The 10,701-nt window shown below is 38.1% G+C and overlaps 1 protein-coding gene across 1 annotated transcript in view; it reads right to left on the bottom strand.

Annotated features, from left to right (window-relative positions):
- Positions 1 to 4,702: 4,702 nt before the first annotated feature.
- The window catches only part of LOC128230640 (ras guanine nucleotide exchange factor P-like), a 29,030-nt gene continuing 23,031 nt past the window's right edge, over positions 4,703 to 10,701 (bottom strand). Inside the window, exons 14-17 of the mRNA XM_052943082.1 lie at positions 10,525 to 10,640; positions 9,287 to 9,503; positions 5,169 to 5,301; positions 4,703 to 4,852 (exon numbers count right to left, since the gene is read on the bottom strand). Coding sequence (XP_052799042.1) covers positions 4,703 to 4,852; positions 5,169 to 5,301; positions 9,287 to 9,503; positions 10,525 to 10,640 — 616 coding nt within the window. The remainder of the gene's footprint in view (positions 4,853 to 5,168; positions 5,302 to 9,286; positions 9,504 to 10,524; positions 10,641 to 10,701) is intronic.

Genomic DNA, 10,701 nt, shown 5'->3' with positions numbered 1-10,701 from the left:
AATATGAATCAACACGAAACTGTATTTTATCAAAACTGACACACATTTCGATAATGTTTAATGATAATTTGGTAGAAAATGAGACCCCAAGAGTATCAACAAAACGTCAATAGGTGCGAGATTTTTTCAATCAGATATTACGTAAAATCATATATGACCTAGAACCAATCAGTCTCTGACCAAGTTTCATGAAGATTTTGGGATAACATGTTGCGTCTAGAGTGTTAATAAGGTTATTTGAACATTTACATATTGACAGAATCAATATGACCAAATTTCATTCATGCATAAGATATCAAGCAAACACAGGTTTCGAAAACGTTTAATGATGATTGGTTAAATGCGGCTGCTAGCAAGTGCGTACAAGCGAATTTTGTACGTCGGACAACGATTGGTCACAGAACTTGTTCATGTGAACTCCTGTGAGCTAACACTCAATCGTATTTTTTTAATATATTAATGTTTAAATATACGACATACGTACATATGCTGTCAACGTTTTTATAGGCGCTTTTGGGCCTGTCTGATCTGCGGCCGTCACGTGACATTGCCCCCTGGGCCAATAGAAAGTCACTGCCGTCGTCGGACATCGCCATCGGGCTGAAAATTCGGGATTTATTTGTAATGCAATGCAATTTTTGGGACATGCAACGTAGCAAAAATTATCAAGAATATAATTATATAAGTTATAGCTAATGGTATAATATTTATAATTCAAATGTTATTTCATAGGCTTCTTGTATTTACTATTGAGTTTTACTTTAAATACCATAATGATAAAACCTTTGTAAAACAGCAGTGTAATGCCGTATTTGGAAGCGACGGGTTTTGGTAGTGATAACCGATTGGAAGAATGATGATGATGATGATGATGATGATGATGATGATACTAGTATGTTGTTGTTGATGATGATGATGATGATGATGATGATGATGATGATGATGATGATGATGATGGACAGCGACACTCTGAAACTAAAGATGTTTCAAATACTACGGAACTTTTTGCGCAACATAAAACATGAATATACATGCTTCAAGAAATCTGGGAAAACAAGAGTATAAAATAATAAAAAAAGAAACATTACAGTATCAATAAAATGTTTTTTACCCAATCTCTGACGGCATTTGTGGCTCTCTTATACGTTGAAATCCTGTGCCGTCATAGTAATACATCCCTGTTGAAATACTCTGAGGATTACCTGTACCGACAACCACTGGAAAGTAAAGACGAGTACATTAAACACTATCACTCGAGATACACTGGTATATAACTGCTCACTATGTATATTATTAACAGTAGTGTCCAATAAATTAACAGCATGGCGGCATGTAGGTATGGCGGCCTAGAGGCTAAGTGGACTGAATTTGGCGGTCTAGTGACCTAGCGGAGAGAAGTTGGCGGTCTAGCGGCCTAGCGAAGTGAAGTTGGCGGTCTAGCGGCCTAGCGGAGTGAAGTTGGCGGTATAGCGGCATATGGACGTGAAGTTGTTGGTCTAGCGGTCTAGCGGAGTTCATCTAGGTGATCAAACGGCGTGAAGTAAGCAGTCTAGATACATGAAGTAGGCGGCATACCGGCCTGAAGCTGGGGCTCTAACAGCGTGATGTTGGCGGCCTAGCGGCGTCCATGTGATGATCTGATGGGTTGAAGTTGGCGGCCCTGCGGCGTGAATGTGCTGCTCAAGCGGAGTGAAGTTTTCGTGTAGCGGCGTGATAGTGATGATTTAGCGGAGTGAAGTTGGCCGCCTACACGTGAAAGTGATGATCTAGCGGAGTATGGTAGGCGGCCAACACGTGAAAGTGATGATCTAGCGGCGTGAAGATGGCTGCCTACACGTGTAAATATGATCTAGAGGAGTAAAGTAGGCAGCCTTCACGTGAAAGTGATGATCTAAAGACGTGAAGTTGGCGGCCTACACGTGAAAGTGATGATCTAGCAGAGTGAATTTGGTGGCCTACACGTGAAAGTGATGATCTAGCGGAGTAAAGTTGGCGGCCTACACGTGAAAGTGATGATCTAGCGGCGTGAAGTAGGCGGCCAACACGTGAAAGTGATGATCAAGCGGCGTGAAGTAGGCGGCCTACACGTGAAAGTGATGATCTAGCGGAGTGAAGATGGCGGCCTACACGTGAAAGTGATGATCTAGCGGCGTGAAATTGGCGGCCTACACGTGAAAGTTATGATCTAGCGGAGTGTAGTTGGCGGCCTACACGTGAAAGTGATTATCTAGCGGAGTGAATTTGGCTGCATACTCATGAAACTGATGATCTAGCGGCGTGAAGTAGGTGGCCTACACGTGAAAGTGATGATCAAGCGGCGTGAAGTAGGTGGCCAACACGTGAATGTGATGATCTAGCGGCGTGAAGTAGGCTGCCTACACGTGAAAGTGATGATCTAACGGAGTGTAGTTGGCGGCCTACACGTGAAAGCGATGATCTAGCGGAGTGAAGTTGGCGGCCTACACGTGAAAGTGATGATCTAGCGGCGTGAAGTAGATGGCCTACACGTGAAAGTGATGATCTTGCGGCGTGAAGTAGGCGGCCTACACGTGAAAGTGATGATCTAGCGGAGTGAAGTTGGCGGCCTACACGTGAAAGTGATGATCTAGCGGCGTGAAGTAGGCCGCCTATACGTGAAAGTGATGATCTAGCGGAGTGAAGTAGGTGGCCTACACGTGAAAGTGATGATCAAGCGGCGTGAAGTAGGCGGCCTACACGTGAAAGTGATTATCTAGCGGCGTGAAATAGGCTGCCTACACGTGAAAGTGATGATCTAACGGAGTGTAGTTGGCGGCCTACACGTGAAAGTGATGATCTAGCGGAGTGAAGTTGGCGGCCTACACGTGAAAGTGATGATCTAGCGGCGTGAAGTAGATGGCCTACACGTGAAAGTGATGATCTAGCGGCGTGAAGTAGGCGGCCTACACGTGAAAGTGATGATCTAGCGGCGTGAAGTTGGCGGCCTACACGTGAAAGTGATGATCTAGCGGCGTGAAGTAGGCCGCCTACACGTGAAAGAGATGATCTAGCGGCGTGAAGTAGGCGGCCTAGCGGTGTGTACTTCGCTGACTAGCGGCATGAAGTTGGCGATCTAGCAGAATGAGGTAGGCGGCCTAGCGGCATGACGCTGGTGATCTAACGGCGTGAAGTTGGCTGTCTAGCGGCGAGAAAGTGATTATCTAGTGGCGTGAAGTTTGCGGCCTATTGGCGTGAAGTTAGGGACATAGTGGCCTAGGAGGCCGGTAGTTCAATAATTGCATTTCTTTAAGATTTAAGAAATTGGGATCATCATCTGTCGTTATATAATTGTTGAATGCTAGTTGCGCAAGAAAGTGGACGAGTTCATCGAGTTAATAGTTTTAGTAAATTAGAGTGTAATCTCCATCGAATGTGCACCAAGGAAGGGAGATGACAATATTTCTGACAATATTAAATTGTCAATTTTGGTTGTCTTTCTAATGCTACGAACACTAGCATCCAACATGGAGAAATACATGATTTACAAGGTCTTGTAAATTGCTACTTTTTTCTTGCCATTGATCCGATATTAACACATGTTCGCCCTTTTTCTCAGATGACCTTAATATTCGTAATAAGAATCTTTTCTTTTTCTTTTATTCAACAACGTGTGTAAAGCATTATATCTCTGAGCGCTGATTTGTCAGAAATATTTGCCAAATTAAATGCATGCATTTTTAGGAGAAATGCAAACTATTTTGTTGTGACCTTGACCTTAGTACAAGTGACCTTAAAACAATCTACATGTAAAGAAGTTGCATGGTCTAAGGTCAAGTAGTTTTCAGCCGTTAAGGTGCGGTCCAAGTTGTCAAAACAAGTTTGACTGTAATCGTGACCATTCTTGTAATGACCTAGTTAGTTAAATGCAAAACCGTTCTAACGTTTCTGTGCCGATAGGTTTTAAAAACTATATTGAAGGCAATTTTTGAATTTGACCTACTGATCTCAAAACTACAGTGGCCATCTATTGGTCAAGGGCAACATCCAACTGAAGTTTCGTATGCGTAAGTAAAAGCATTTATGTGTGGATGTTATTGCACACAACAAACTATCCAAACAACAGTGACTGTGACCTTGAACCTTGATATTTTAAACGAACAAATAATATGAAAAATCTACTGGTCAAGGCCAAATATCAATTAAGTTGTATTATAGGTCAATCTTTTCTCAAGTTATCGTGCGGACAATGCGATAATAACATTGTTGACCTAACCATTTACATACAGACCTAAACAGCTAAGGTCATCCGTCCGTCAAGGACAACCTACTTCTTAAGTTTCATCATCTTAAGTCAAAGCGTTCCACAAATACCTTCATTACATTTCTTACCTTGACCTTGACGTTTGACCTAATGTTCACAGAATCCTTTTTTAAACCGTTATCAAGATATTGGACGGCCAAAATGTTCCTAACACTAATTACTGAGACCTTGACCTTCAACCTAATGACCCAAAAATCAATAGGAACATCATCTGACCAAGAATTAACTACCACTATAGTTTCATAAAACTTAGTAAAACTTCCCGGATTATTGTGCTGACATAACATGGTGTATCGGACGATCATAAATTATAAATGACCGACCGATTTAATGCCCATATTTTCAAAGTCAGATAAACATTTATAATTGTTTGATATTTTATGAAAAAGGAAGTCGATACAAAGTTCAAACCCTTTGTTATCTTTATTCTATAAATGACTTAGTAAACATAATACCAACATCTTCCTTGTGATCTGTTCTTCTAGACGGTTGTTTACTTCCGGCATCTGGTTTCTCACGTCGCGTGGCCTTTTTCGAGTCCGTTGAAATTCTGCCTTCTGTGTATTCCGAGGCCTGAAACATATCAGCAAGACTACTCGAACCCTTGTCACGCATTTTATTAGAGACCATGTTCATGTTGTTTTTGTTGTTGTTTTTGTTGTTGTAAGGGCAAGGTGACAATTGGAAGTCATTTTGGACTTTAAAAGAAACAATAACATTTTAGTATCAGGCGTAATTAATATTAGTTGTAATTTATTTTTAAGATCAAGGCCTGAATTGGACGTTATCTTGGCCTTCTTAGAGCAGTTATATGCCTTTATCAGGCAATAAAGAGCCAATATATATGTGTTTGTTTATAAATTCCATTTATAATCATTCATATGTTTACCTCTAACGCGATTTCAATTGTTTTTGGAATAGTTTCCTGGTCATGGTTGTTGTCGCTCTTGTTGTCACTCTTGTTGTCGCTGTTGATGTCGCTCTGCTGATTGTCTTGAGAAAACAGTTCCAACGTCTGGCATCTGATATCAGTATTAATAAAATATGCCGTGTTTATATTCCGATATTACCCTCGTGTGGGGAGCGGGGGGATCTACCCCATGTGCTTATAAACACAATAGTAACTAGACTTTGAATTTAAATATTTAATTTTAAAATAATATTTTACCAAAATTGGAATAAATCAATGCAAAAATATTGATATATAATGTCATTAAACGTGTATAGGAAACGACCGCGTTGATTCATTTTGAAACAAGAAATATAGGTACACGACAAGTACAATACAGATAAATACAGGATGGAACAATGCAGGTACAGTACAGGTACAATGCATGCAATCATTTCCTAGCAAAAAAATAATGATTATATATATACACTGGGATATGTTTATCCATCTTCTGTACTCCAACTGTAAATTATGATTATTTCCAAACCTTTCAAGCACACACAAGCACACTCGTAACGAGAGAGATCCAACCTCGTGGCGTCTATCAAATATCTTCCGGATCAGCCTCATTTAAATCATATAGTAATATAACGTTTGCCATTGGGTACTTTTCATTACCGTGTCTGCGCATAAAAGGGACTATTTCAGGGTTTATAAAGTAATCTTTTTACGGATTTTTTATACGAAATAAATAGTGGCAAATCATTAGGAATGTTAAAACTAAGATACTGACGGAACATTTTGATATATGCTTAAATATTGTCTTTGAAATCTACGATATTGAAAAGTGTTAGCAACGCGATTCAGCTAAAGGCTTTAGCGTGATTGGTTGATTCACACTATCACGTGATGCTACCAATGTTTTAAATAAAGGTTTAAGTATACGTCAGCTTATTATGAGTCCTTTTGGGCGAGTGGATATGGTACCAGTTTTCTAAAAAAATAAAATTAGCGTACCGGGTTCGCTTCACAATACATCCAGTTTTCGCTACTTCAATTGTATTGTTTTGCTATTCGGTATCAAAGAGTAAAATAATGACAATTTAAGTGATTTCAGATGAATAACCAGGATAATGCATTAATGATGCCAAAATATTAGTCCCCTTAAAGTCACTGTTGAAATAAACAGATTCACAATTCAACACCCAAGACACAAGTATCAAATTGCAGTAGTTGGTTTTACTCAAAAGGCTTTCAAAAGACATAGAAAGTAATTGAAAATATTAGTTTTGTTCCGGGCTTCCTCATCCTACTTTATCAATTATGGGTTCAAAAACATGCAAATAGCGTAAATTTTCTTTAAGGTGAATCATTTAAAGATTTTGGTAATAGTTCAATTATAAAATATAGAGGGGGTTGGTCCAATAAGAGTTTCTTCCGGTTAAATTGATGTACGCGTATGCAATTCTTAAGGTATTAACCATGTCATACACACTTTAATAAAAGCTTTAACCATCAACATAGCTATAATATTGGTACTCTTTGGGACTTTTATCCAAATTTAAGTTTCATGTGTTTTACATTAAAAAAGATATTTGTATTTCATTACACCCACCCCCAAACTTCAAGGGTTACCCATCAAGAATGTTAAGTGTAAAGGAATAATGTTATACTTTAAAACATCTCTTATTTATTAGTACAGATGATTAAACTGGCATACATATACAAAAATAAAATATAGACAATTTAATATGTTTTCACTATATTTTGAAAAACATGCTGATATATATAAAAGTATCATGTTTAATGTTTCAAAGCTGTGCGACTGATATAATTTATCGATAAAATTCATCATCATCATCATTATCGTCATCATCACCACCACCACCACCGCCACTGGCTTTTTGAATACAGTGTGTTAATAAAAAAAGAAACCATGTCGAAATGTGTTATATAAATTGCTCACATCATCTCTATCAGAATCGACTGCCTTTTGGACAGACATGGCTGTCATATCCGCTCTCAATGGTCCAATAAAGTATTTAATGCAGGCTGGAATTATTCATAACCTGTTTGTTGACTTTGTAATATTCATTCAATGTTCTGACTGAAAGAAATGGCAGACTTATTATACAATATGCATTAAATATCCGTTTAAGCAAAGATTAATGGGTGGTAGGCATGACTATGTAATTGCGCATACGGTTGATAATGATTCCAGACAGTTATATTGACAGAATTGGCGAGACCTACATGAAGCAAATGAGTTTAGCTAGTGTCCCAGCGGTTCTGGGTTCGAGCCCCAAATCACGCACATCTTTTCCTGAAAGGTTTACTTTGAAAATATCCATTTTGTAAACAAATAACGGGGTTACACATGTATGATGGTATTTATAAATAAGTCGCGTACCGAAACACATAAAATGATTTTAAACAAAATTTTAAGTTTAACATTTTTTTAAAATAAAATAATCAAGATAAAGTGTACATACTCTTATACGTAAAGCATGTACATTATTACATGTAAAATATGTCTAAACATTTAGCTAATAAAATGATTAAAGAATTCCAAAGATAAATTAAAACACAAACGCTTTTGAATCACATAAACGTACAAAACTGCTCAAGGTCTACTTACATTTTTAACCCTTTTACACGAATATCTGAATATTTTAGTTTCATGCTGTTTGTTGTCAGTTTGTCTTTTCAACCGAAAATCTTCTCTTACGCGTAGATGTCACTAACAATCCATATTTTACTGTAATGACTTAAATTGTTAGATGTATCGTAATAAACGGTCAGCGTGTCTTTTTCGTGTTTATTTATTTTAACGAATATTCGTGAGAAAAACATCACCGAGTTTCCAAATACTTCGATGTAGAAATTCCATTGTTGACGTATGAATAGCGCCGAAATACCTTCTGTTTCTAGAAATAGCAACATCCTATCTGTGTTAACCGAATTTGTTCTGATTGTATGTGCTGTCCTGGCGGGCCGGATGGTAAGGATTTGTTCTGATAGTATGTGCTGACCTGGCGGGACGGACTGTTAGGATTTTGTATGTGTTTAATATCTACAATCATTTTTTTAAGGTCACACAAACATATCAAAGGTTAATTGGCCGTTTAAATGTGCGCTCCATAACTCCTCAACCGATGGAATGAATTGAAAATTATTTGGTCAAATTGTTAAGCATTTCTTTCCCACCCAAAATAAGTCTATCCAAACATTTGGCCTTTCTGGAAATCCTATTCTCCCTCCTCAGATCAGTAGATCCAAATATTTGGCCATGCTGGAAATCCTTATCTTGACCAAAGGGCAAATATAAACCAAGAATCCCTTATGAAATTCCTTTTTATTGTCATCACGCAATTACCTCCTTTGTTGAAGACCGTCTTCTGTAGCATCATGGAAACCTTGGTTTGTGGCAATATTTAAAATCAAAATTAATAATTTTTCGTCTTGCCGCTCGTGAAAGAAAAAAAAACCTATGCTGAGGTTTGAATGAACCTATCTTACACTCTCGGCCATGAAAGAAACTTTCAATCTTGCCAACGGGCAAAGATAAAACAGTACCCGTATGGATCTATTTTTTTATTGTAATCACATAATTACATCCCTTTTTAGAGACCGTCGTCCGTAGCACCATGTATACTTTGTCTTAGGGCAATAATTAAAATCCGATAAATTATTTCTCGCTTCAAATGGCAACAAAAAGGATTTCACGCTGCTTTCAATAAATAAGGCTGCACTCTCCTCAGAACTATTTAAAGAACGATATGATTATTTACATATTTTGAATAACTGCGCGCATATCTATAACAACCACAAATTGTCACATCTATTCGCGATATATTTCGTTACGCACAAAAGAGTTCCAGCTTAAATATTAATACATTTTAGCTGTAGTTTAACTGATGTAGGAGAAAAAGCTTCCACCTTGGTCGCTCGTGTAAGATAGGTTCATCCAACCCTCCCTCAGGGGTTCTACGGTAACTCGGTAAACGTCGTTTCCGCAAAACACCCTACGCTCGGGTTGGGATGAACCTATCTTACTCGAGCAGCCATGGCTTATAGTCTATTACAGGCGTCGTTTCGAAAGATAGCCTTCCCATTACAGATTATTAGACGCTTCATTCTCGGTATTGTTTGACGTATTTCGATTCCCGTTCGTACTGCCCTGGTGAGATCGGAGAAGTTCAGCGATGTTTAGACTGACGTTGATTGAGACGTTCAACGTTTCAGGATCCGTCATTGAGGTGGAAACGTTAACGTCATGTCCTGGGTTGGCCAATACTCGACGGCCTAGTTCTGCCCTAAATCGTCGGCCCGGGTCTTTAAAATTAGAAAAAGTGATTCCAGTATTATATATAAGAGCAATAATTACGACAATGTCAGTTATGTTTCAATTTATACAAATAAAGAGAAATTTAACAAACGAAAACGATAATTGTTCTAGTCTTCAAAAAACTTTGGTAAAGTAGTCTAGAAAGTGTTATCTGTTATTTATATTAGAACTAACTAGTGGACTCCTTTTGTCTCCTCATTTTTTGGTTCATTATTCACACATTCTGATGCTAGGAACAAGTGTAATGTATGTGGTTAGACGATCGGGTAGAAAGAAAAGCCTCTACAGTGATAAAAAGGTTGATCAAACAGTTGACCTTGTGACTTATTTTCACCCAAATTTACTAAGATAAAGACAAACATTCAAGTTTAATGAAGATGAGTGAAAACTGTGACATCATTTACAAATGATGTTGGCTTTGTGCTTAGTGATAATGTTTTAATTGGATATGACGAAAACGACCTAGATTAAGGTTAGATACGGCTAGATTAAATACGACCTAGACTCAAACAGTATCTGACCAAGTTTCAAGAATAAATTGGGAAAACATATAGCGTCTAGAGTGTTAGTGAGGTGTTTTCAGCATCAAACCATTGACCTTTTTTTAGAGTCAAAATAAATCAACATGAAACTGTATTTTATCAAAACTGACACACGTTTCGATAATGTTTAATTATAATTTGGTAGAAATTGAGGCCCAGAGAATCAACTAAACGTCAATAGGTGACCAATCAGTCTCTGACCAAGTTTCATGAAGATTTTGGCATGTTGCGTCAAGAGTGTTAATAAGGTTATTTGAACATTTACATATTTTCAGAATTCAGTAGACACAGGTTTCGAAAACGTTTAATTGTGATCGGTTAAATGCGGCTGCTAGCAAGTGCTTACAAGCGAATTTTGTACGTCGGACAACGATTGGTCACAGAACCTGTTCATGTTGAACTCTTGTGAGCTAACACTCATTCGTATTTTTTAATATATTAATGTTTAAATACAAGACATACGTACATATGCTGTCAACGCTTTTATAGGCGCTTTTGGGCCTGTCTGATCTGCGGCCGTCACGTGACATTGCCCCCTGGACCAATAGAAAGTCACTGCCGTCGTCGGACATCGCCATCGGGCTGAAAATTCGGGAATTATTTGTAATGCAATGCAATTTTTGGGACATGCAACGTAGCAAGA

Source organism: Mya arenaria, chromosome 4 (genome assembly GCF_026914265.1).
Source record: "Mya arenaria isolate MELC-2E11 chromosome 4, ASM2691426v1".
Taxonomy (NCBI): Eukaryota; Metazoa; Mollusca; class Bivalvia; order Myida; family Myidae; genus Mya; species Mya arenaria.
This window is presented reverse-complemented; position numbering and strand designations above follow the sequence as displayed.